Source organism: Vespa velutina, chromosome 2, assembly GCF_912470025.1.
Source record: "Vespa velutina chromosome 2, iVesVel2.1, whole genome shotgun sequence".
Classification (NCBI taxonomy): domain Eukaryota; kingdom Metazoa; phylum Arthropoda; class Insecta; order Hymenoptera; family Vespidae; genus Vespa; species Vespa velutina.
The window spans coordinates 11,515,835-11,543,651 of record NC_062189.1 but is presented as its reverse complement, the minus strand read 5'-3'; the positions used below and the strand labels follow the sequence as shown (position 1 = coordinate 11,543,651).

The 27,817-nt window shown below is 36.9% G+C and overlaps 1 protein-coding gene across 3 annotated transcripts in view; it reads left to right on the top strand.

Annotated features, from left to right (window-relative positions):
- The window catches only part of LOC124957800, a 31,696-nt gene extending 24,630 nt beyond the window's left edge, over positions 1-7,066 (top strand). Inside the window, exons 4-7 of one of the 3 annotated variants that reach the window (XM_047515139.1) lie at positions 1,558-1,701; positions 4,018-4,352; positions 4,602-4,876; positions 5,008-7,066. In XM_047515139.1, coding sequence (XP_047371095.1) covers positions 1,558-1,701; positions 4,018-4,352; positions 4,602-4,876; positions 5,008-5,767 — 1,514 coding nt within the window. In that variant the 3' untranslated portion in view covers positions 5,768-7,066. Of the gene's footprint in view, positions 1-1,557; positions 1,702-1,801; positions 3,095-4,017; positions 4,353-4,601; positions 4,877-5,007 lie in introns of those variants that run through there. The other 2 variants (XM_047515140.1, XM_047515141.1) reach the window with 2 other exon arrangements.
- Positions 7,067-27,817: the final 20,751 nt, after the last annotated feature.

Genomic DNA, 27,817 nt, shown 5'->3' with positions numbered 1-27,817 from the left:
GAAAAAAGAGATACAAAAAATAATAAATGATAAAAGTTCTCGGTCTTCCGTTCTCAGAAAGCGGTGCGTTTCGCGGGAAAGAGAAGGCGGAATATAATCGTAGGAACGTCCGATTAGACTTGTCGTTGTAAATCAATTCAAATAAAAGAGAGAGAGAGAGAGAGAAAGAGAGAAAGAGAGGAAATACGATGTAAGGACGCTCGCAAATCGATCTTTGCAATTTATACGTCCCCATTGTACAAATACTCGTGAAAAAGAAAGAGAAAGAGAGAAAGAGAGAAAGAGAGAGAGAGAGAGAGAGAGAGAGAAAGAGAGAGAAAAGTGAAGGATAACGTGAGCTGGATGTTTACATTCGACCGTAAATTATCATGCGAGTAGTGCGTCCACGCGCAGGGATATCGACGATAAATTATTAATTTAACATCCTTAACGTAGAGAGAAGTTTGAAAGAAAAAAGAGAGAAGTAGAGAAGTCAAGTATATATATACATACATACATACACACACACACACACACATATATATATATATATATATATATATATATATATATATGAAAAAAAAGGACGAAAGAATGAAAGTAACGATACGTCCGTTGAAAATGAATCCTTTCTTCTGCAATTTGCAATAATTAACATGATAGTTGACGATTTCGACGAGAATGAAGACTTATGATAAATTCACAAGCTTAATATTCATGAAATTAGTTATGAAAATGGAGCTGTTACTCGTTTAAGTTTGTCCACTCTTAAAAACGTTTCCGACTCTCTTGGCAAACGAAACGAACTAAGTACGCGAAGTGCTGTGTATTACCACGTAAAGTGGGTCAAATTGACATTGTGATTTCGCAAAGGATTATTAGTCGCCGTGCGCTGTCACAGTTGCGCGTATTTAATGGTCTCCATCACGAATCACGTTGATTTTATGAGACCAGTAGTCGTTTCTTTTCGTTTTTCCTTCGTTCTTTGTCGTGAAAAGTACAGAATTTAAAATCGAAACGTGTTCTCACATTTAGAACCTCGTTGAGATAAATACATATAATGCGTACATGTGTATACTTAGTAACGTTAAATACATATGTACACATATATATATATATATATATATATATGTATATATGTATATATATTTCTCGACTTCCTTCGAGAATTAAACGTGATTCAATCTGCTTCTTGATTATAAGCTTAGATCCAGTATCTAAATAATATCGTATCTTTTCTATATTATATAAATTATTTCCTCTATGACAAGATGTCTTCGATCTTGTTTTATATAAATAAATTATTTACTTACTACACGTTTATATTGTACAAGTTTTAAGATTAAAAAAGAAAAAGAAAAGAAAAATATATATATACTTCACGCGTAATTCATAGAAATTTGTTAAGAGTACTCTAATCGTGTATATTCTTTATCTGTTTTATTTATCATTATATTCATCCTGGCGATCGAAATAGATTTCAACGATGGATATATGAATGAATGAACGAACGAACGTTCGGATCGTCTATTATTAATTAATATTTGTAGGAATGACGATTCGGCGTGTCTGTTGCAGGCTGGTTTTCGGTCGTGTCAAACAGCAGCGGTACTGGAAACGCGCGTGTCTACAGAAGAGTCGGCGCTTTGGTCCGAGCCGGCGTGCCGGCTTTTCTACTCGCAAAGCCGCTCAGAGCTTACACGCTCACGCACTCGAAGATGGGTAAGTCAGCGTGATTTAACAGGCGACACTCGCAAATTAATCCTCCTACGGATAGAGCGATTATGCCGTAGGTACTTACTCTCTCGGCGCTTACCAATGCCAGAGGAAAAGAGAAATATCGGCTTTTCTCTCTCTCTCTCTCTCTTTTTCTTTCTCTTTCTATCTATCGAAGAATAAAATTCGCTTACCGATAATACTCTCATCTATTATATACTTACTGATAGAACTATTACATTGAACTATCGAAACGTTGAAAGTACATTTAAACATGCCAGTTATACAGGATGACTCGTGTGTAATTTGATTACTTGAAAAGAGTCTTTTATTTTAATTTATCAACCAACCGAGTCCATATTAATAATTCATTAAATAAAAAAAAAAAAAAGAAAAAGAAAAAAAAGAAAAGAAACTTTATCTCTTCGATTGCCTATATAAATTTTTAAAATATATCTCGTCGTTCATTATATTGAACAACTAATTAAACGAAGAACTCACTAGTAAAGTTAATTTGAATATCAAATTATGTGAGACCATATTGAACTTGTTAAACCTGACGACGGAGAACGTAATCGAGAAAAGGGGAAGTTCTATCTGTTAGATTTAAATGTCGATTTCGTAGACAGCTCGCGTAAAAGGTGTGTCAATGTGTTCGAGGAAAGTAGAAAGATCTAAAAGAGGTAAAAAGAAAGAGAAAAAGAAACAGAGAGAGAGAGAGAGAGAGAGAGAGAAAGAGAGAGAAAGAGAGAGCCACGCGTCTGGATCAGCGACGTACGTCGTAAGCATGTCGTCGTCGATAGGATAAGACAGGACAGGACTTGGGATAGAACAAGACAGGACAGTCAAGGTGTACTCACTTTCTCGTCTACGCGGACGCGTAGACGCGACAATGCGGCTAGCTGCACGCACGTCGTCCCAAAGGAGCCTATTATTTTCTTGGGTGCAGCGACTGGCCGTGACATGAATGTCAATGTGTTTGTAATGCGACTTACCTCGTTCATTCCCTTCTATTCTCTTCCCTTCCTAGCCCTTCTTCTTTTTTTCTTCCTCTTCTTCCTCTTCCTCCTCTTCCTCCTCCTCCTCCTCCTCCTCTTCTTTTTCTTTTTCTATCTTACCTTTCCATATAGCCAGTTTGCTTTTAAATGTAGGCGAGCCGGCACCATCAGCATGTACCTCTATTACGTTACGCCGGTGTGTTGTGTTGGCGGCGAGTACGGTGAAAGCCGTTCTTTCTCAGTCCTTATTTCTTACGATACGCACGACTCGTGTTACATGCCATTAACTATTAGAACATTTTATGGATTATTGGAAAATCCAAGGGTTTCGTGCCTCTTCTCTGTGGTTAAAGATTTTCTAAGTGTATGCGATACTCTTCTTTTACAGTCAGTTTTCCTTGGTATGTAATGTTGTAACATTTTTCTTTTATTGATAAAATTATTAACGTATAATTAATTTCATCATTTATAGAAATATTTTATAAAGTAAATTATTATACGTTTTACGGAATATATGGATTTACGTATATACATGTACATAATATAATATTAATTATTTTCATAAAATGTTAAATGGTGGAAAAAAGAGTAAAAAAAGAAAAAAGAGAAACCAAGAGAATATTCTAATATTTATAATTAATTTTAGCTAGAATATATGTATATGTAATTCACGTCGCGTGCGCCTTAAGTTATTTTCTTGGATGTTGCGTAGTTGGGCGTGGAGCATATTCTTGTGGCTGCTGTTCATGTACATACTATAGTTCAGCGACTCTCCCTCGGTGTCGTCTCGATGTCCGTTATCACGTCGCTTACGTGCGCGTTTATTGCCGTTAATTGCTCTCTGTTCTTCTTCCGTCTCTTTGCTTCTCTCTCTCTCTCTCTCTCTCTCTCTTTCTTTCTCTCCTTCTTGCACACTCACGAGTAAAATAGTATGTACAAGCAAAAATTAGAAACGGTCGATCTATTCCAAGCGTCCTTAATTATCAAAGAACTTCGTTGTACTAATCTTAGACATTTATTGTCTCTAGTTTTACGTTTTGTTTATGTTTTCTTTATGCATATCGAAGAATTTAAAGTTTCTTGTTCGATGATATCATCAGTATATATATTATTATGGCTTAGTTGGTGAATGTTGATAAATAATTTTCTTTTTTACCGTTTTTTTCTGAGTATTTTATTATCAACGTGTAGAGTATCATCGTCCGAAGTAAATATCAAAGTTAATCGAAGACCAAATTACAACGTACTATACATATATGAATTTTTCTTTTCATGGTGCATTTGCCTTATCGGAAAACGATGTGAATTGTTATTTTGCCCGCAGAAAATGGGAATTTGCGAGCACATTATACGAAGACCACCGTACGAGCTGGCGAAGTGCTCCGATTAACCGCCGTTTTTCAAGACACTAGACGAGCTCCGGTCTCCAATAGCGGCATATCCGGCGTAATAACTGGCATTCCGGATGGAAAGAGCTCAAGATCGTCGGAGAGAGATCAGTACGCTCAGTGTCTAGATTCTCATGGGCACGAGCTATTTGCTCCGCTTTCGGCGAGAGGCGAGTTTTATGCCACTTGTCAAAGTGGAACCCTTGATACTGGAAGCGACGCGGTCCTTTACAGAGTTCATCAGCTCGCTAGGAGAGACCTACCACTTAGAGTAAACTTTTTTCGTAGATTTTCTATGCTAATAAGACAGAAATATATTTCAAATTAATGTAATACAAATTCATAGACATTAAGATTTGTTCGACGTAATTCGTGTAATGAAGAAAGAAAAAAATATTAACAAAATTGTTAAATGTCGTGATCGAACAAGGGATCCTTTTTTCTATTAAATTTCAAATTTTAGTTGATAAAAGTATGTACAATTGATACAATGTTAATATCATTTTATTCTGTTTTATAGGTACGTCTAGTCGCAGGGCCTTTACCAATACCATTACCACGAGATTATAGTGGATTGATGCAATTGGAAGGTGCGACGAGAGGACCAATAGTATTGGGCTGTGCAGTACCACTGATGCCTGAAAGACCTTTGCCAAATTCTACGGTACCGGAATTATTAGAACTCGTAGCTACCGGTCCAACTGCGCCAAGAGTGAAAAGAGCACGATTAGGATGTCCTTCCGAAGCAAGGCTATTGGCGTCTCCGAAAATGCAACGATTATTATCGGCATGCAGGTAATTTTTAAGACATATATAAATATTACTATATTTCATTTGACGTTTTACATAAGGATGTGATCATCATCATGCGATAATTCTAATGAAAATATTTCCGAGAAATCGCACATTTTTTATCCTGATTACAGAAGAGCATTGGATCAGAGAGCAACGGAGCCTCGAGTGGCACCACCAAAACCTTGCATCAATGGTGGCCAATTGAAGGAACTTCACTTGAAGGAAATCAAATCTAAACCTGAACCTAAACCGATACTTCAGAGTCTTAAAGAAAGTTTAGAACATATAAAGAGAAGCACGATACGAGATCGTAGCAATGGGAGAAATCTTAGTACCGGTAACAATCACAGCTTTCTCGACAAAATCTCGAGGATAGCCCAAGGTGGTAGAAGCCGGAATCCAGCGAAAAAGTCAGCGTCCTTCACCTTTGCCGTTAGACCGGAAATTGGTATGAGATCACCGGAGAGATACGCGAGTCTCGAGTCGGAAACAAATCTCATGCATGCATCACCGTCTTCGAGGCATCAGGTTCAAAGATCGATCTCAACGAGTGTGCTAGAGATTCAGTCCCAGGCTGAGGCCGATCCTCCTTATTCCAAGGTCAGAGATAGTCTAACACCATTGCCACCAACACCACCACCAAGAACGGAAGATATCTATGCTGAGATTTGTGAACCACCGAACAGAAAAATACTTCGTGATTCTCCGGAAGAGAAGCCACCGCCTCCTCCACCAAGTAAAAATCAGCAGTGTAGTGGTGGTGGTGGTGGTGGTACCAGGGAGAAAGACAGAGGTTACGTCAAGTTGGCTTTAACACGATCGGAAGTATCTGACGTTTCAACGAGTACGACTACCGGAGACGAAGAGGGAATTTATAACACTGTTTGTTGAGAATACTCACGTTACAACATTTCCTTCTTCTTTTTCTTCTCCTTCTCATTCAAAGAAGAATGTGCAGAAGAGCAAGCTCGTCGAAGATTAACCATAACGTTGAAAAAAGAAGAAAACTTAGAAGGATGAGAGAGAGAGAGAGAGAGAGAGAAAGAGAGAGAGAGGAAAAAACAAAAAAAAAATAAAAAAAGAAAGAAAGAATTAATTGTGAGATTGAATCTTCAATGAGAAGGCTGTTCGAACGTGGACATCCTCGACGAGAGGACCGAACAGGAAAGATTTGCAAGGCCATTGACCGAAGAAAATCATCCAGTAATTACAGACTCGCGGACGAGCAACGGATATAGCGGTTTTCTCCGAAGATGGCTTTCGCAATCTGGCTTCCGGTATTACGGCGATACTGTCGTCGAAACTACCTCAGACTCGAGTTCAATGAAAATAACATAGTTGCGTGTGTTTATGGGAATTCCTTGTCCTATACGAAATGTAATCCAATGAATTCTTGGGAAACAGTTGAAAGAAAAAAAATATAAGGAAAAAACGAAAGTAATTGATACGATCTTCGAAATACCTGTTTGGATTAATTTTTTCTTTTTTATTTATCTTTATTTTCGATTAATTAAAGACGATCTCTTTTAAAAGGACGAACGTTCATCGAAGTTCGTTGGGCAGAGAGATCTTCAGCACAAAAAAAAAAAAAAAAGAAAAAGTATTAAATGAAAACGGGAAAGAAAGAAATCGAATCGATGAAGATCCAGCAAGGGTGACAATTAATCTATTAACTCGTCATGCTCGATGAACGTTCGCTTCCTCTCTTCTTCTGGTTCGTGCTGCTCGATTGAAAGTACTTACTTACGAAGCGAAGTATCGCGTGACGGCTCGCGATTGGCTTGCTCCTTCAAACGTATACCTTTACGAAGGAAGGCCCATCTTGGTTGTTCGGTCTTCATCTAGAATCACAATTTGAAGCGCTTCGAGGAAACTGCCAACCCTCGTATGATGAAGCGTTAGAACGGAGATTGTGGAAAAAAAGTGAGAAATGAAAAAATATACCGGGTGAATAAGAAGACGAAGAAGAAGATGAAGAAGTAGAAGAAGAAGAGAAGAGAGCAGAGAAAGAAAGAGAGAAAGAGAAAGAGAAAGAGGAACGGAGATCGAAGGAAAGGTGGGGAGAGGAAAAAGCCCGCCGGGAAGATACAAGAGAGAGAGAGAGAGAGAGAGAGAGAGAGAGAGAGAATGCATGCATCGAAAAGCTCAGAAGAAATGTGTAATCTTCTCTAATTCGATGTTCCTCTCTCCTACGTACGCGCATACGCGAATGCTGTAATATTACTGTAATATTTGTATGTTTTGTGTATATTCCGAGCATAGAGGATATATCGAAGAAAAAAATAATAACGATTTTTATCACAATCATCTATCCGATCCTTCTTTCCTTCCTTTCTTTTTTTTTATTTTTTCTTTTGTTTTTTTTTCTTCTAATCACATTCCACTTTCTCTTTTTACTATGTTTCAACTGATCTTAATGATGTACAATACAATGACTTAAGAAACCCTTAATTAGATTGCATCGCGACAATAAGATGAGATCGTTTCTCATGATGGGAATAACTCGCGACAGATGTTGTAAGTATCATAGTTCTTTTGAAATATAATTAGAGTATGTACAAAAGAATGATAGAGAAAAAGAAATAGATGGATAGATAGATAGATAGATAGATAGATAGATAGATAGAGAGAGAGAGAGAGAGAGAGAGAGAGAGAGAGAGAGAAGAAAATGTAAATATCAAGGCGAAAGTCTTGAAATGATACACAAAATCGGCAAAGGATCGATCTACGTTGTATCGATCTGAGACAACGACGCTATCGAGGCACGATAATCTTGGTCCACGGGTGCATATTTCAAGATCGGCATGCGTGAACGATTTCATGGCCGTCGGGTTGCCTTGCGGTCGTGTAACTCACGTTTATAACGTTAATGCGACGGGCGCAGAGTGTAGACTATCGTATTTCACAGCCCTGGTCCACCGATCGACGAGGCATGTTTTAATATGCAAATTAAAATGCAAATATCCTAGTGTCCTCCCTTCTCTCTCACTCTCTCTCTCTCTCTCTCTCTCTCTCGCAATTCCTCGTTGATTTCTTCTTTGAAAAAGAATCTCTTTTCTTCGCGATCACGAAATTCAGGTCTCCCCGTTTTGTTGTTTCCCTTTGATTTAAAAATGTTTATAATCTGTCTGATCTTGATTCATAATATGAATCTTTATGAAATTATTTATATATATATATATTTATTTGTTTCATAAATCTTTCATAAATCTTCATGAAATTATATATATATATATTTGTTTTCGAAATTGTTCATAAAAACTTCGAATTTTTCATATATTTTTTTCTTTTTTCTCCTGAAGATTTAATCTCGCTCGTTTTTTATAAGAGAGAAAAACATTTATAAAAGGGAAGGTTTTAAGGTTTTTACGACAGACAAATTCGAAAAGTTTAAATTATGACTTGCAAAAATGTAGTATTGAAGTGAAGCGTTCACGTTTTATTCATGAATATCTCGAAGAAATAGATCGTTGAATGTTTACGAGTCTATCGTTTGATATCTCGCGGTTACATATTGTTGCTTTCTCCTGTATCTGTCTGGCCTCATGTACACTCTCCGAGTATATATATATATATATATATATATATATATATATATAAATATATATTATATATATATATATAAATATTTATATATATAATATATAAATCAGGATATTTATTACGGGAATATTTATTAGTTATACGCCTATAACGATGCTATGTTATATTAAAGAAACAACATAGTACACTTTCCTACGTATTTAGAAAAGGACAATGGGAACAGGTAATAGACGTTAGACGTGTTGTAAAAGTAGAACGAATAAAATTAAGACGATACGTTTGATCGATCGTGAGAAAAGTATATAACGCGTTCTACTTGGGAGAAAAATAAATGTAAAATTAATATTAACGTTTGAATGAAAGGTCTTTCTATATATGGTCGATACAAAAGATGCAATCTAGTGCTTTTCTAAGTGATTCAATATAGATGTCGTCTTTCAATGCGAACAGGAGACTACTAACGCGTATCGAGTTCTAAAGAATTTTCATTCTGGAAAAACGATGAAAGAAATGGAGTATTTGCGGCACCAAGTTTAAAGGGACCAAACAGGCTCATATATTCTCGTGTATCGAGTACAGGGTAACCAAACACCCCCGCATCGTGATGTCTTCTCGTATCCTTTTCTACGAGACAAGATCGTAGTCGTCGTAGTCGTAGTTGTCGTTGTAGTTGTCGTCGTCGTTCTTCTTCTTATTCCCTACAACTCGGATAACATCTTCTTCCCTGACAAGCTTTTTGTCCTGATCTACGAGACGGTTGACTGGTATGGTACCGGTGGTACTGCTAGTAATGTCGGAGGTACTCGAGCGTTGCACACGACGAACGACGACCGAGTGTCAAGTACACAAGTTGTCTTTCATTTAGAGTCCCTTATTTTTCGTATTTCCTTGAAGCATCTGAGTAAAGAGGGAAGCTGACAAGTGTAAATCCGGTGATGGAATACGTGAAGTGAAACTAACGAATCTCTTTGAAAATCAAAGGAGAATAGAGCACTTGTTTACGAATAATTACAATAATTATTAAAATAAAATACATTTAATATAACATAATTATAATAAAAAATTTGGAATATCTAATTTATTATAAGAAACGAATTATTAAAAGATATATATATTCCAGATTAAAATCAAAGATTTTAACGAATGATATAATGTAAGATTCTTTACTTTCGCATTTTTTATTTCTCTCTATTATCATAGAACAGAGATAACGAAGTAGAAACGCATCCGTGTCAGATATCCTTTGGTTCGAGCATCTTAACGAGCGAACTTTCCGCTTCGTATGCTTATGCTTGAGCGGATAGACGATGAAAAGAACGGCAAAGACAGCCCAAGGAAAGGAGGAAAAGTGTTAGTCGAATAAAACCGTCGGCTTCGCTTTTATAAAGAGACCTTGTTTATTCAAATTACCCGAGACGTACGTTAATCGCCATGCTTCATAAAGAGCGTATGCGAGTAAAAGCAAAATGTTGGTTTACCCTTTCGCTCTCCTCTATCCCGTTTGCCTTCCTGTTGGTTAGTTAGGCCAACATAGTTAACAGTGTGGTTCGTTTTTCCAAGAATAAGAGCACCTATTAACGGACACGAATCTTAATTGGTACTTATTAATAATTTATTAAATGGTCGTTTACTTTATCTCTTTATCTCTCTCTCTCTCTCTCTCTCTCTCTCTCTCTCTCTCTCTCTCTCTCTTTATCTTTCTCTATTTCTCTTCGTCTCGCTCTTTGAAGTTTCCCCAAAGCAATCTTTATAATATTATAACGCAACTTCTTCGCTGTCGAGAAACACTGTATGTAAGGAATCTCGCGTCCTTCGTTCGACGAGTTCGATCGGAAAATCGTTACGAAGTGAAGCGATACCGAAAAAGGAAATGGTGACACCTACGCTGACGCAAAAGACTCACGACCATCATTTATATTACCTTTATGTAAGGGAAATTTAATTTATGAGCTTGACGATTTCAGGACGACGAAATCGTCCTCGACTTTAATCTCTTTTTATAACACGGGAGAATAAAAAATTTACGACAATCTTTATCATCCCGATAACGCCTTCAATTAAAGGGATAATCTTCATTTCGATACTATTTTCTCATAATAATTTCTGTATTCTATAATAAATAAATGTGAAAAGTTACAACGTAGGCGTATCTAATATTGGCGAAAATAAATGCGTGTACGATCGAATGCGATTGCGAGAAACCCGCTAGGCTTATGCGTGACATAATCTAGTGCTATGTAATCCGTGAGTCCGAGCTTGCGTAAAGAGAAAGAGATAAATAGAGAGAAAGAAGGAGAGGGAGAGAGAGAGACAGACAAACAGATAGACAGAGAAAGAAAAAGAGTGAGAGAGAGAGAGAGAGAGAGAAAGAAAGAGAGAGAGAATGGGTGCCGGTAGTCTTGAAGATACGACAGGATCGAAGAAATTCCCGTTAGATGACGAGGAAAGAGGAGGAAGAGGAGGAGAAAGTAAGAAGAAGAAGGAGAAGAAGAAGAAACAAAAGAGAAGAGAAGAGAAGAGAAGAGAAGAGAAGAAAGGAGAAGAGAGGAGAAGAGAAAAGGTGCACATCTCAAAGGAATAGTATCCTCCTCACTCTGGGCCAGCACCTATTGCGTAGCTACTTTCCAATACAAGTTCTGGAAAATCGATCGTAGGCTAGATAGTCGGTAAGTCGCGCTACTAGTCGCGCTACTAGCTGAGCTACTAGCCGCTAGAATCGAATGAATCAGCCAGTCGGTCTTTCAAGCGGCCTTGCGCGAACGCTGAACCGGCCTGTTTGAGGTCTCCGCTTGAGGTCTCCTCGGGATAGTGCAACGCGTTACAGAATCTTCTCTTCGTCGTAATACGAACATAGTTCGAGTAAAATGATTTCTTTCAAAGAATTCGAAAGCCAATAAATAAAGCTTTTACCATCGAACTATGTCAATTAAAAATTCTTTAATATGGTTTATTCTAATTTTTTTCCTTATTCTAATCCCTTTTTTCAAAGATATTAAATTATTACTCCAAAATGTATCTGTCCACTTTTATTTAAACATTTTAACAGTGATACGTTTTGTTAGGTTTCCTCTCTCTCTCCCAACAACCCAATCACCCCGTGCTCCCGTAAACAAATAAATAAAAATAAAAAATAAATATAAAGTAAAAACAAATTTGAAGGAAAAAGAAAAAGAAAGAAATCATGATATCAATAACTCATATTTCGATTTCTCTTGTAATTTGTGATCTGCATGAGTAAACTAACACGAAGGAAAGTCAAGAGAAAGAAAAAGAAAGGAAAAAAAGGATAAGAGTCTGTATAGTATATATATATATATATATATATATATATATATATATATATCGAGAGAGGCAGAAGGTTTTACGCGTCTCAAGAGTACTCGCGTAATGGTTCGTCGGGGTAACGCAAGAGCACACGGTTGCATTATTGCGATACCGCGATGGGAGAGGCCCCGAAGGGCGAGGCGGAGGGGCCAGGCAATGGAGGAGGTGGAAAGACGAGGAAAGGAGAGAAGAGAGAGAGAAGAGGAGGAGGAGGAGGAGGAGGAGGAGGAGGAGGAGGAGAGCATGTTGGCGTCGCCTGGAATGCCCGCGGACCACGAACGGTGCCGGTACGACGAGTTTACCTTTTACAGCCTACCTACCGGTCGTTTCACTCTGGCTGCACCTTCGACATGTCCGCGTTATCCTTCGCTCCTTTATCTAGCTCTTCTAACCCTCCATGTCCTATCCAAGTAACGTTGTTTGTCCCGCTAACGAAACGATAAACGGATGGAACTTGCTTTTCATTTCATTTATTTTCTTATTTAATCTTCGATAGCAAGACACGAAACATAAAACGACTATAATCAGATTCATTTGGAATTGATTGAATAGATTTAACGAAATCGTTAAAAGTAATAAATTTTGTATTTTCTATTTACACTTGAATATATATATATATATATATATATATATATATATATATATATGATTTCTAAGATACACCAAGAGATGATATCTAACCAATGAAAAGGAATCGATTGAAACTATTGGTTAAAATCTCAAACGCGAATCTAACGTAGTGATACAGTGGTAAAATTGAATCTTAAAGAAGAAAAATATTTCGAGTGGACGTGTGTAAAAGTGGTATTACTAAAGAGAACTAGCGCGTCCAGTTGTACGAGGTTTCGAATCGTCGTTTTATACGAAGGAACTAGCTGAGAAAAAGTTATATATCGAAGCGAGTGAGCGTTAAGATAGAGTTAAGATAAATTAAGAAGTGAAAAGCCGGTATTCGAAGTTAACACGATCGAACCATTTGATTTTCTATGCGACATTCCTATTTACATTGGCGTAGGAGAAATAATCTTTTTCTTTTTTCTTTTTTTTTCTTTCTTCTTTTCCTTCATCCTCCGTGAAACGATCTATCGATCCTCTTTCGGTCGTAAGGATCATCCTTCGAAGGTGAGTAGGAGGAGTCGTGCTCGTTCGCAAGAAGAGTGGAATTAAGCTCGTTGCCTCTTTACGAGATACGTAATCGAATGAATTTGGTACAACGAGATGCAACGTCGTAACCACCGATATCGGCTCTAACCTCGGGAGATGTCATAATTTCCACGGTTAATGTTTATTCATGATCACGATTAGTCGTTTGCTAAAGCGAACCTACGATCTTCCTTTCTCTCTTTTTCTCTCTAACTATCTATCTAGTCCTCTTGTACTCCTCAGCTTGCCTCGTGAATTTTCATGGGCCATTGTTTTCTCGATTCTACGGAATCTATTCGAGGAAGGGAAGAGATCTTCCGTTGCTTCGAGGCGAAACGTTTTATAATAGTTAGACTTTTTTCAGTTCGAACTAGAAAAATATAAAAAAAATAAAAAGATAATGAATAAACAAAATAGTTAAACTAGTTATAATAGTTACTTTTTTCAGGTTGAACAAGAAAAAAGATTTTAAAAAATGAATAAATAAAATGTTGAACTAGTTATAACAGTTTGACTCTTTTCAAGTGGAGCGATAAAAAAAAGGACAAAATGGATAAATAAAATCGATCGATTAACAAAATTTGAAGAGATAATAAATTAAATGGAAGAAAAATAAAAATAAAATAAAAAGAACAGAGAGAGAGAGAGAGAGAGAGAGAGAGAGAGAGAGAGAGAAATAATGACTAGTGTCGAGAATTTTCTTGAAATATCGTACTTCTTTCAGTGTCTTCGTATACCGTCATCGGTCAAGAAAGAAGTTGGTAAAAATATCGCTCCTTATAAAGGAGCGAAACCGCGAGCGTACGCGAGGCAATCGTACGAAGAACGATTCGGATAGAGGCGACTGTGAATAATGAGAGAAATAAGGGGGTCGAGGTAGGGGCGATCGGGTCGATCGATGGCCACAGCGGCAGCCTCATTCGAGCTAGAGGGCGGTACTTATTTGCTCTCCCGGTTTATCTTAATGGGATTTCAATATTCTGATTCGATATCTTTTCGTGCTACCAACCGCGCCATTGTTTCGTCGTATAACATTGTGAACGAAATCTTTTAAAAAAGAAAACGAGAGAGGGAGAGAGAGAGAGAGAGAGAGAGAGAGAAGGTGGAAAAAGACAAATGGACAAAGATAAAGATAATCATTAAATGATTAAAAAAAGATATATATGTTAAGATATATCGAACTTTTGATTTTCATCAAATTTTCATTTCGGTAAATCGAACGCAAACACGCTTTCATTTTCTAAGAGGGTCAATGAAAGGGTGAACGGACCTAGCACCACACCGTTGTCGTTGTCGTTGTGACAAACACGATTTGACCCATTAGCACAATCATACGAAGCTCCGTCTCGTTCGTCTCGAGTTAACGCATCTAACGGAACCGACAGGAGCAAACCGGAAAAGAGTGCCACACTTCAGAATGTCGACGCGTGCCACCGCATCGCTCGCCTTGCCCTGCATGTCCATATAGGAGAAACTCGGAATGGAGAATTGTGCCTACGACGATCCTTCAGACTCACTCGCCAAGAGTTGGTACGTACCTACTTATTTCTTCGCGGACACGTTGGGAAATATAGGAACTTACCAAGCTCACCGTCAACGGACTCCGGTTTTTCATCGGGTTTTACTATCCTTCCAAAGGAATTCCGATTGTTCCAATCTTATGGTCTTCTAAAGGATCATCGATAAAGCAATTAAACATTACGTCATCGTTTTTAATTATATAATCCTTATCATTATTTTCCTTATTTGTTCTCGACTTTAATTTCAATTTAATATTTTTCTGCTTTTAATATCATACGATATTATAGAAAATATATCTATTTTTTAATAAAATATATATATATATATATTTTCTAAACAATTTTTTGATTCGTTTTATTTAACCAAATAAATAAAAATCAAATAAATAAAAATCGAGTCAGATGCGATTTTATAATATAAAGAATTAAACATTTTGCCAAAAATGTTCTCTTACGACAAAAATATTATAATCAATAATTGAATTATACATATATTAATTATATAATTGACTTAATTTAGATTCTCGTGAAAAAGATATTTGTCTATTTAAGATTTAAGAAGATGATTAAAAATATTAAAAATTTTTTTCTTTTTCGTTTATTTTAAACGATCTGCTATTGAAAAGACGAGACAGATTTACGGGTGAATGTACTTTGAAAGATACCCCGAAATGGATCATCGTGGAAAAAATGATGTCCCCAGACGCCTACTCGACCTTTGTCGTTTGAAATAAAATTCTCCCATAGTCAGGTATAGGAGATGTGTACAAAGCGAATAAGAAAGTATGCGTTTCAAAGAAGAATGCGTGTAATCCTCGACAGATCCTTCTATAAAACGATCTCGTTGATAGAAAGGAGAGGGTTTCGATTAATCTTACCTAACGAAGAACCCGATCTCTCCTATACTTTCGTATTTTTCGAAAAGTAACATCGACAAATCCCGATTAGGTTTTAATTGTCGATCAATCAAGGAGATACATTTTATCGACTGTATCACTTTAAAATAGTGAAGGCGATGAGTCACCGATGAAAATTATTTTGAACATGCAAAAGAGAAAAAGAGAGAGAGAGAGAGAGAGAGAGAGAGAGAGAGACGCCGCAACATGGAATAAGATACTTGTTTGAATTTGCGAGATATTTAGAGACATTGCTACTCTTTGAAAAGACGGTAAGCCGGCACGCCAAATAAGGTTGCTCACCTCGGGCAACCTTCGTTGCACCAGCCCGAAGAGAAAAAGAGATAGAAATAAAAAAGACGGAGCAAGAGAAAGACAGAAAGAGAGAAAGAGATAGAGAAAGAGGTGGACTGGCCCTTACGAGATATCCTTTGGGCCTTCTACAGCCTGTCCCTTATCTTAATCGGCGAATCTGACGAAGGACCGCGGATACGACGCGGAGAAAAAAAAAAGTAAAGGAGAAGAGATTGGACGACGAGAAGAGAACGACAAGGCGGTGGACGATCGGACCGGACGTCGAAAGAGAGAGAGAGAGAGAGAAATAGAAAGAAACAGGGATAGAAAGAGCGAGTTCGTTTACCGCGAGTACATCGAATTAGGCGGACGTCTGAACGGAGAAATTCAGATAAGCAAAAAGGGAATATGAGGGATCGAAACGAGTCTTTCATTCTTTTTTCTTCTTTTTCTACTACTACCACTACTATCACTATTACTATCACCAATACTACTATTACTATTACTACTATCACTACTATTACTATTACTACTATTACTATTACTACTACTGCTATTACTATTACTACTATTACTACTACTACTATTACAATTACTACTACCACTACTACTACTACTACTACTACTATTACATTTCTCATCGTCATCCTCGTCAACCCATCATACGTCTTGATTCACATCTATCACGGCGGGTTGTAACATGAAAGCGTCGCGACTAATGTAAGAACTCGATCGTGATCCTATCGCCTCATGCAATACCTTTCTTCGAATCACCTCGATCGAGAACCCTTGCCTCGAACCATCGTTACGTATTCCATTCCTTACGCAAAATCTTACCGAAAGGTAAGCCTACAGTGTCTCTCAAAATTTATTGACACGAGTTCCTTTCTTTTTTTTTTTTCATTTAACGACAGATATCCTAACTGGTCTTCGAATCGATTCAGCCTTGAATCATTAAACGCCCACTTCGTGTAATTTCTCTTTTTGGAATACCTCACTTTGATCTTTACGTGTAGATTAAAGTGATTGATTTATTTTATACCAAGACATTGTCGAACAAATTGAATAGCGATAGAACATTATCTTGTTCATGCGTACTAATCATCTACGAACCAATTTTGTTTGGTTCCATTTACACAAATATTATATAATATTTAAGTTATAATATTACTTATGCTAATGTAATAATATTATATTATATTGAGTATAACTTGTAACTTGATACTTTTGATATGAAGTAACAACATACATATATATATATATATATTGATAAATATATATACATTGATAAATGTGTAACTACAAAGTAACATGGCGTTATGAAATGTTAACAATATATTAATACAGATCGAATTTTTTTCTAACAATAAGGAAGTACTGTTGGAATCTTCAAACGAACGAACGAACAAAAGGCGTTATCCGATTGATCTATAAGAAGACAGATAAGATCCGTAATCTCATTACCTTTTGAACTTTACGAAAGAAAACTTAGAAATAGGAAAGAGAAGAAAGATGAAGAGAAGGTGGACTAGGAGGCTTTCATCGAAGTACGGTTGCAGGTCACTAGTATGCGAGGAGGAACCGTTATGAGTCACTACTATAAGCCGATAGAGTGCATTATGCATAGCGCTACGTGCATAATCCCAGCTTCCAAGAAGCGATCGCTCATTGATCCTTGGCTTTTCCTCCTATCTCTTCTCCTCTAATTTCTTATCCTATGAAGAAGATGACAACAATAACGAAGACCAAGACTACTACTACTATTACTATCACCACCACCACCACCACCACCACCACCATTACCACTATTACTACTACTACTAGTACTACTACTAAGGCATAGGTCACGTCTTTAGATAACGGATTCGTCCAAAGGACACGTGCCTCCATACTTATTTTTTATTTCTTGACTGATCGACACAACGTGATCCTCCTAATCAGTTTGACATATACTTCTAGGATACTCTATTGTAAATGAATAACACTTTCGTACAAACTCTTATTATTATTCTTGGCTTCGATCAGGTGGCACCTTACGGTAAAATTTGTTCGTTGAACGATACGATCATTCCATAGATCTTTCGATCTTTCTTATTAGATCAAAAATACAAGATTCAACCTAGGAGTTTAACGAATGCAAAATACAGAGAGATGAGTGTGTAAGGAGACATTGTGCAATACGATACATTTAACTTCTTTTCTTTTTTTTTCCATCATGGAATGCGGTCTGGGAAAACCTGTGCTCCTTGACACACATGAGAGCACGTATCGACCAACGTTATGCATGTGTGCGTACGCGTGCGCGTAAGCGAGTGTTTTATTAATCGTCGTCGTTGTGTCGTCGTCGCCATCGTCATCACCCAAATACACGTAAGTCGTTACGGAACAAGTATACGTTACGTGACGTCATTGTTTGATGAATAATCAAATTTTAGACAAAACGATGACTAATTTAATCGATAGGGAAAATATTCCAAAGGCTATCAGAATTACGTATACTGTTCGCGTATATCTGTATATCAAGAACCAATCGTTCGAAGAATTATGACGAAAGATTTACACAAAGTACTTATATTTATGTCGTTGTTAAACGATGTATGAATAACTCTTTTAATACTATTTCTAATTTATAGCGAATGAACCCTTATCGCACTGAATTTATAATCGTATAAAGAGTATCGTATGTTCTCTGTTAAGATGGTGCTGGAAAATCTCATACCATAAATTCTATTCGAGAACGCACATAGGAAAATTTTTCCTTATTATCGATTCGCACCGTTGCCCTTCCTAGCGGCACGCTCGTAGAATTTGTTAGAAATATATATTTGAGTGCTTGATATTTACAATCTATACTTATGCGAATGCATATAACTTCATCTTCAACGATATACATATACATATATATACACACACGCACAAACATGAACACACATACTCACATATATATATATATATATATATATATATATGTACGCATACATATATATATATATATATATATATATATATATATACATATAGATAAATATATGTTCTAGCTTTAGCAAAGATCCTCTTCAATATGTACTACTGACCAGTAACCTGCCGATACAACGAGAATGTACGTTCGATGTTAGATCATGCATCAAAGTGCAACGGTACTGCTTTGCCGTATGTTTTCCCATCGTTACTTCACCATATGGTCTGAACGAAATCCTCATGGTGGAGTGGACCACTCTTCGAAATGATACATAACGCGTCGTGGCATAATGAGCTTCCTCGCGCGTTTATTTCCGTCTAGAGTTTAGCGATACATCATTAGTTGGAACGACTGCTGTTAACGTTCAAAGAAGAACGATAGTTAGACTTAAAATAGATTCTTCTTTGACGTTCGAAAGACATGGAATCCATCGTTAGATCTTCTTGGACGATATTATTCTCGAATGGCATTTAAGATGTTTGCATACCTTATCGAGTTTCGTTAATTCCGCCTTAGAGTTCGAACATGAATAATGGAGGGATTCGAGTTAACGATAAAAACTTGGTTTTACCAAGTCAATGAGGAAATAAGCTTTACTACGAGAGCTCTTATCGTTCTTATCCGATAAAGAGAAGTTCGAAAGCGTAATGTTCACAGATATCCAGGTTTACGGTTATCCCGTAAGACATTCTCGTGAGTTCATTTTTTTTTCTTTTTAACTTTTTTTTATTTTTTTCTTCTTTTTTTTTTTCTTTTCCTTTTTCACATAGAAAATGAAAAGGTGAAATGGAAAAAGGTGACTACTATCGGCATGGGAACATCCTGTTAGGATTCGATCCCCCCTCGAGCTAACTTTTACGTTCCCGCGTCTATGATACACGATCGAATGCCGATCGTTCATCCGTCCATCTATCAAGTTACAGTTACCTACTGAAGCAAAGCAGGCGTTACCAATCGATAACACGCGATATCGGGCTGATCGGCACCATCACGCGTCTCTCTGACGATTGGAAAAAAAATAGAAAAAGAAAAAATGAATACTTCTTTTCCGTGAAGAACCTTTGACCAGAAATTGCGTACCACGTAATATGAACCGCGAATTCCTGCATAACTTGCGGCAAATGCTTAAACAAGCTAGACGAGGTAGAAAAGCAAAAGTTATCTTTTATTTTGAAAGGTGCAGATGAAGAGATAAAAAAGAAAATAAAGAAGAAAAAAATGAATGCAAAATACAGAGAACAAAAAAAGAAAACAGAAAGAAAAGAAGAGAGGAGAGGAAGGAATTTCTACCAAAGAAAAAAGAAACGAATAGCAAACAGGATTTTCCTTCCTTTTACGTTTCGTTCGTCATGGAATTTATTGAATATAGAAGAGACAGAGAGAAAGAAAGAGAGAGAGAGAGAGAGAGAGAGAGAGAGATAATAAGTATCGACCGAGTGCCACGAATGCATACGACTCGATTTGGCGTAATGATCCGCATTTCGCGATCGAATCGTTCCATCCCAAGATCTCTTTACGCCCGAACATACGGAGGTGGGGAAGAAAATACTTGGAGAAGATGTGGGAAAACGCTCTCTCTCTCTCTCTCTCTCTCTTTCTCTCTCTATCTCTCTCTCTCTTTCTCTCTCTCTCGATCGTTTCAAAGAAAGTAATACGCAAAGGGGGATCATGCTGAGTAGATCCTCGCGCGGGTACGCGCGTCTGGTTATGCTAATTATATTGTGCCGGTATTACCGAGATATAGTCGGTCCGGTCGTTAAATATCTCGCTGTCGTACATAAACAATAACTTTATTTTCCGCGAGAGAGCAATGCCAATCGGATTCGTGTCTATGGTCAAGGGTAGTAGTAAAGAGACGACTCGATAGATATCGGGAGAACTCTCGTTACAATCGTGGATAACCGGATACATGAGAGAACATGAGACAATGTGTAAGAAAAGAATAAGATAGAGAAAGAGAGAGAAAGAGAGAGAGGGAAAGAAATATATCGAGTATTTAGAATCACAATAAATGAATCGTCCCACATGTGTTTCCATTTAATGCAACGATTTGAAATATTCCACTTTCGTAGGAGTATTCATAAGAGAACATCTACGATAATTCATTTTTTTTCAGATACTACAGAAGATACCTCGATATTTTTTCAAAAATATTCGGTATTAATCGATGATTATTGTAGATATAATAAAACGAGTTTATAGTTTATCAAGTAAGATTTAAGATTTACATTTCTCCTCGTTCGACGCTTGTTTATCAAAAAATTGTGCACGTGTGGGAATTACGAGAGATGTTGTTGGGTGGGGTAGAAAAAAGCTAACGAAGAGAAAAAGAGAAAGAAGGATGGTATAAGAGAGAAAACGTACATTGGACGTATAACCCGCTATACATTCTATATTGAATCGAAAGGCGAGTTTTTTCTTCTGGTCCTTGCCCGAGAGAGGTTATCAACCTTATCTGAGTAAGTTTTGGAGACAACATGAACGCTCTCAATGGTTCCCGGTTACTACTTTGTGTTTCTCTTCGTATACCACTTATATTCTCTTTTCTTTCCGCGTACGAGTATTACCACTACCACCATCATCCGTATCCATTGGCATCATCGAATCACGAAGAAGGATTCGAACGTTCGAAAGTTCGACGACCTTACATGTCAAGACGTATGTACGCTTCTTATTCAGCGACTCCTTCAGCGACTCGCAAGAAAGAAGAATAAAGGAATCAAAAGAGAGATGCAAGAACGAGGCGAATGGAGGGGGGAGGGGAAGAGGCAAACAGCACCCATCGAACACCACCGATCGTACGGCCGACACAACGACGTTATTCGATTCAGGATTCTGCGATTCGTTAACATTCTTCTCGGACCAAACCTTTTTGAAGGTTTGAGTTCATCCATGAGTCTACCTCGGCCGAAATCTGTTTCGGCAATGCGGATAATGCTCGATTCCAAAGACACAACAAACGAGGACCTCCTTGGACCCACTGTATCGATGTTGTGATCGAAAACCCTTTTTCTTTGTGTGTGTATGTGTATGCTCGAAGTACCTCGTTAAAACACAAGCTACTCGATAAAATCGAACCGTTATGATTCTGCGGATAGTTAATGATCGTCGTTAATAAAGATCGTAAAAATGAGAAGACTAAGGTACATCTTGAATCTTTAGAAAAGCGTAGGAGATAACGACTCGAAGCAATCGAGTAAATCGAAGCTTTCTTGATAGCTCTGTACAACCAGTCATTCCTGAACCTTTTTAAAAAGTCATAGTAAACGATATATACGCTTTGTCGCGGGAAAATGCAAATACCTATCTTATAGCTTTAGAGGAGAGCGTTTTAGAGGACGATGAGCGCAGCAGCATCGACGATCTCGGGATGCCGATCATTCTGAATTGGATTAAGGTGGAGTTCGAGCTCCCTTGAAATATCCTAAATGTTCGTGTAAAGTAAACTATCTAAAAGGGATCTTAAATTTCCCATTAACGTTTAATCCTAAAAAAAAAGAAAGATATCTTGTTTTCAATAATTATTTCTAAAATAAGAAAAGAAAAAAAGAAAAATAAAAGAAAATTTGAATTTTTCAAATCCACATATATTCGCTTATTTGAACATCGAAAAATCATTTTTAATGATAATCGTGATCTATTTGAAATCAAAAGGAAATGTCGTCCACGCGTAAAAGCGTTCTATCGTTCCATGAGTACCGTTCGTGCATGGCTAGGAGAGTAAATCGAGGTTCGAAGTAATTGCACTAACCTAGCAAACGCTCCCTCATGAAATCCCAGTTTTCATGGAGTCCTCGCGTCCACAGAATAAACTCGGTAATTGGTGAGTCGTGGACGCGTTAAGTAGGAATCCAGGAACGAAGTGCCTTTCTCATTGATAACGTTTACGCGATCATGTCTAAAAAAAAAAGAAAAAGAAAAAGAAAAAGAAAAAGAAAGAAAGAGAGAGAGAGAGAAAGATGAAGAAAAAGAAGAATCAAGAGAACGGATGCGATAGGAATTCAATGCGTTCGAATACAAGATTCTCTTTTTGCTTCTCTCTTTCTTTTTCTTTCTCTCTCTTTCTCTATCTTCGTTTCTCATTGTCCTTTGGCATGGGGCGCCATTAGAAGGAATGGAGCGTGAGCTCGTAGAAGATGCTAAAAATCTTTCTCCGAACGCGCACCGACGCTAAACGACTGCAATGTTAATGTCTAAAGTATGTTTCCTCTCGAAGCGTACCGCTTAATGGCCGTCGATCCTAAACTGGAAGAGAAAGAGATAGAGGTTGGTCGAACGTTAGACGATGTGCTGCACCTTTGTAAACGCTGCGCCTTCGTCGCACTGTAAAACAGGGCATCAATTTATTTCGTCGCTCTAACAGAGAAAAGCGTGGGTACTATCTCTCTCTCTCTCTCTCTCTCTCTCTCTCTCTCTCTCTCTCTCTCTCTCCCTCTCTCTCTTCCTTTCTTTCTCTTTTTCTCTTACGTGCTATTCAATACCAGGATGAAAACTTATCTGAAGAACTTTACGAATACCGTTTTGTTCTAGCTAAAATGGATAAGATATGGCGCAATTAAAGGTTTAATAGGTGTATCCTTCGCTTACGGAAACGAAGGTGGTAAGAATCCTCTCTTGGTTGCTCTATTTACGATTAAAACGACGAACGTTTTTATTGAAGGAAGAGACAAAATTTTTATTTTAATCCATAGAAACGAACGGATAGATCTAGTTACCTTTATGGTTTTATCCTTTTATGGTTTTTCTTTATATCCCATTTCTTTTTTTTTGTTTTTTTTTAATATCTCTCAAAGAGAAAAAGATATGACTTAGTCCGTACTCTCTGTACTATCTGATATCTAAGTAAAGCTATAAGAAGATTAGCAAAGAATACCAAGATGAAGGAAAAGAAATGGAAGAAAGAAGTAAAAAATGAAAAAGGGAATAAGGATATAAAAAACAAAGGGTAGACTACGCCTAGTGAATTTTGTATGGGCGTAGCAATGCCATAAAGCTTAAAATACGATGTTCCCGCGATGGACACGTTAATTGCTACGTAGAACGGTTCGGATGAAAGGAGCGTTTGATAAATTGCGTTGTTAAGGCGTCGTGTTAGAGAGTATACGAGATGGTGCGCTCGCGCGTGTTATCCGCGAGGCGCGGATATTCTACTCCGTAGTTATGTATGTATGTACGTAGGACACGGTATTACGAGGGAGTGTATTGGTAAGGCGCAACGCGCTGCTCACCTGCCCCGATCTTTCGGTTCTGATATATCGTTTGCCGAAGGACTGGGCCCCATCGATAGCCTCGAGGCTAAGAAGCAACGAACGAACGTATAAACGAACGTACAAACGAACCAAGTACTCAAGAGAACGACGTGAAATCCTTCTCTTCGATTCTCTTCTTCTTTGAAAAAGTCCGAAAGAGAGAGAGAGAGAGAGAGAGAAAGAGAAAGAGACAGAGAGGGGGGGAATATCACGGATCTCTGTATTTCTTCTTACGTTCAAGATATTCTTTCTGTCTTTTTAATTTCAATTTAACTTTTAACTTTTGAGTTAAATTCCACAAAGGTTATCACGAGTTATATTCGTTAAATTTCATCCCACATGAATTTTGTTTGTATGTTATACAAAAATGTCAGATCTGGTAACACTAATTTCTTTGTTTATTTAATCGGACCTATTTGTAGAATGAGAATATTGTCGACAAAATAAATTTTGTTATAAATGTAAAAAAATTAACTCGAGGCAATAATTCATGATAGGTCGTAAGAGTTAAACAAGATATTACGGAAAAAAAGAAAACGTCACGCATGAGTTACCAAAATCCGAGAAATTTTCACCGATCGATCAAATTGACGACTTTCCATCGACACGCGATCATCCATGGAATGCATTTATACGAGCTGAAGGCAACAGTAAATGAAGGTAAGATGCAAGCGAAGTCGACGACACGAGTAACCGCTCGTCAATAAAAAAGTTCTCGGAGTCGACGTGTGCACCACTCGCGGTAACTCCGTGACGACCTAACCGAGGTTAATAACTATTGTGATCGTCGTGCACGGCTGTCGAGCCAATGGTTAAGGTCCATGCTCTTGGCACTAACCTCTCGCTGGCAAAATTCCGATATAATGGAGATGACCTACGACTCTTAGGCGACTTAAGTATCCTTCACCTTGAGAGAAACGTCCGCAGAATCTTTCTTCGACTTACGTCAACTTAACTCCCTTTTCGTTTTCCGTTGAAAAGAACAAATACGATTAAAATGAACATGTAATTAATGTTTCAAGAACATTACGCTACTTTGCATAAAGTTTATACGTAATAATAAGTTGTACATTATCTAATCTCTATAATTACATAAGAACGATTATAAAATGGAAGAAAATCCGATTTGAAGGTTAAAAAATCGATAAAAGCGACGTTTAATCCGTTTGACGCATAAATAATAACAAACCTGAATCGTTCGCAAAACGAGACAAGTTATCTTACCGAAATAACAGATCGATCAAACTCTTAAATAGAGATTCCGGGCATACATGGATCGCAAACTAGCGAATTATAAATTGAACGTGACGGGATAACTGTCTAACTACTTTAAGTAGTATGTGTCGTTGTTAAGTTGCCTAATAGCTTCATTTCAGTCTTTTAATAGTCAAAATTTTCGTATGTTTTGTAAACTTCCACAGATATTATGCTTCTCCAAGACGATCATAACGAATCTAAAAATAATTGAATCTCTTACTTTTTGTACGATATTATTTGACATAAAGCTTACGACCCACGAAACATTAATATTGTATATTTTTTGTAATATTAAAAAAAAAAAAATGTTCTCTTTTGTTTTACTCAACTTGGAAATTAACGTAATCTATTCGCAATTGACGAGACACAACGACATTATTAAGAGATTTCTACGTGGCATCATCGAAGCGCGTGTATATATCAATCCTCAGATGATTCGAAGTTGTATTATATGGAAATGATCGAGTATTTCATTGCTCTCGGTCGTACAGGGAAACGTTCTTTCAACTCTCACTATCCCGCTGTGCCAGAAACACTCTTATATACAGGGTGGTTTGCTTAAAAAGCAACGTTCGATTATCTCACTGCTTTCGAACTCGCTAAAGGGAATGAATCTCTTTTCGTCTCGTCCGGTAAAATACAAAGAACGGAAGCGAACCTTTTTGTTCTTCTTTTTTTTTTTGTTTTTTTTTCTTCTTGCGATTCTATCGTCTCGGTCGTTAACTGACATTTCCACAAAATTTCCTGTGCAAAGTGTCTACGAATCGAGAAGAAAGTTAAGTGGTAATAAAATGAACCAAAAGGAGTAGGACGTAAATAGAGACGATACATTATGCGATCGATCAATCGTTCTACAAGTCGTTAGAAAGTGGAACGATAAATTGACGTACTCTGCCAACCATTGAGATTTTCACTTTTGTAAAAATGTCTCTACCGGTTTTACGCTCTCGAAAAGTTAATAAATCGAGATTTACGAAAGGATCTTGATTCCATGAAAATCAACGAGAATTCGATCGAGTTAAGGCGATTAGCTAAGAATGTCCTGAAAATAAATGGAAAAAAGAAAAAAAAACAAGAAACCAAACGAGTAGATGGGAAAAGAAAAAGCAATCGCACCAATAAAAAATATCTACGATAACCGCATAATGATTACTCTGCTCTTTATCTATACTCCTCTCGATCAATGTTCGTATTTTCCTATGCTTGAGAAAGCAAGAGAAAGAGAAAACAACCATTGAGATTATTTGAACGAATAGCAAGCCGGACGTAGAGTTACACGTGTTCTCGCGCAAGATGTTATAAAACAGTGAGCCTGTTACGGACTCTGTTACTGTTAAACCAAAGGTAACCACAGCAAAAAGTCTAATCGAATAATCCCTCGTCCTGTTGCTCTTTCTGAACGTTTATCCCTTTCCTCTTTTCCTGCTCTTTCCTTATTCGTTCTTCCTATATAGCAGTTTGTCTCTCTTAGTATCCGTCTTTCTCTCTGTCTTCTCTAATGTTCTCTCGTTCACTTCCATTCTCGGAAATATACGTTTCGTATGGGTAAGTTTACCTTCGTTACGTGGACTGAATCACGCCCCGTAGGAACATATCGAATGTAATTGAAAAGTTAATTACTAGTTGAAAAGTTAATTACTTGAGCATTACGAATATATATATATATATATATATATATATATATATATATATATTATATTTGTTTATTTAATATATATTTACATAATATATATATATATATTATGTAAATATATATTAAAATTAATATATATATATTAATATTTTTATTAATATATATATATATATATATATATATATATATATATATATATATATATATATATATTAATAAAATCTCTTGGCAATAAACTTAATATACACATATTCCATTATTGCATTAGTAATAGTTTTTACTTATTTTCACAATAAACTTATGTTGATAACCTTGAATTAATATATTTCTAAGAAAATGTATATTCAATTTTTGTAAATCATGTTGCCAAGATAATCACGATATCGAACACATATAAATAATATAAGTTAATTTACATCGAAAAAGTTGATTTTAGGATACAATTTAATTATGATGCATTTAATTTTTTATTCATCTCAGTGAGTATTATAAGTTCTTGAAATATCGGATCCTTTTTTCTATCATCTTGTATATACATTAATGTTTACTCAAGAACAAACTACGACTTATCTATCTTTCCTTTTTTTCATAGAAGAGTTACCCTTTCCGATTTACGTAGAAGAAGAAATAAAAGAGAGAAAAAGCAAAAAACTTGAAGAAGAAGCTATAAATCTTAAAGAAAATCGAGAAGCATCGTTCGTCCCTATTATCAATCGATACTCTATCACTCTCTCTCTCTCTCTTTATCTCACACTCTCTCTGTCTGTCTTTCTCTCTTTCTCTTACAGTCTCTCTGTCTCTATCTTTCTTTCTCTCTCTCTTTTTCTCTCTCTCTCCCTCTCTCTCTCTCTGTCTCTCTCTCTCTCTATCCCTCTCTCTCTCTCTCTCTCGTAACTAAATTTACTCTTTCATTTGCTCGTATAATAATCGGCCGTAAAGGTAATTTGCAATCTGGAAAGGTATACGCCTATTTCGACGTCGTCGGTAGGAAGAAAGGAAGGGACTCTCTTAGAAGTGTTGTTCGGCAGACGAGATAAAGTTTATCTCAATGTGATATTTCATCCATGTTCGACGTAGATAGAAGCACAGATGTCGTGCGTTTCGATTAAATCGTCGATCAAGG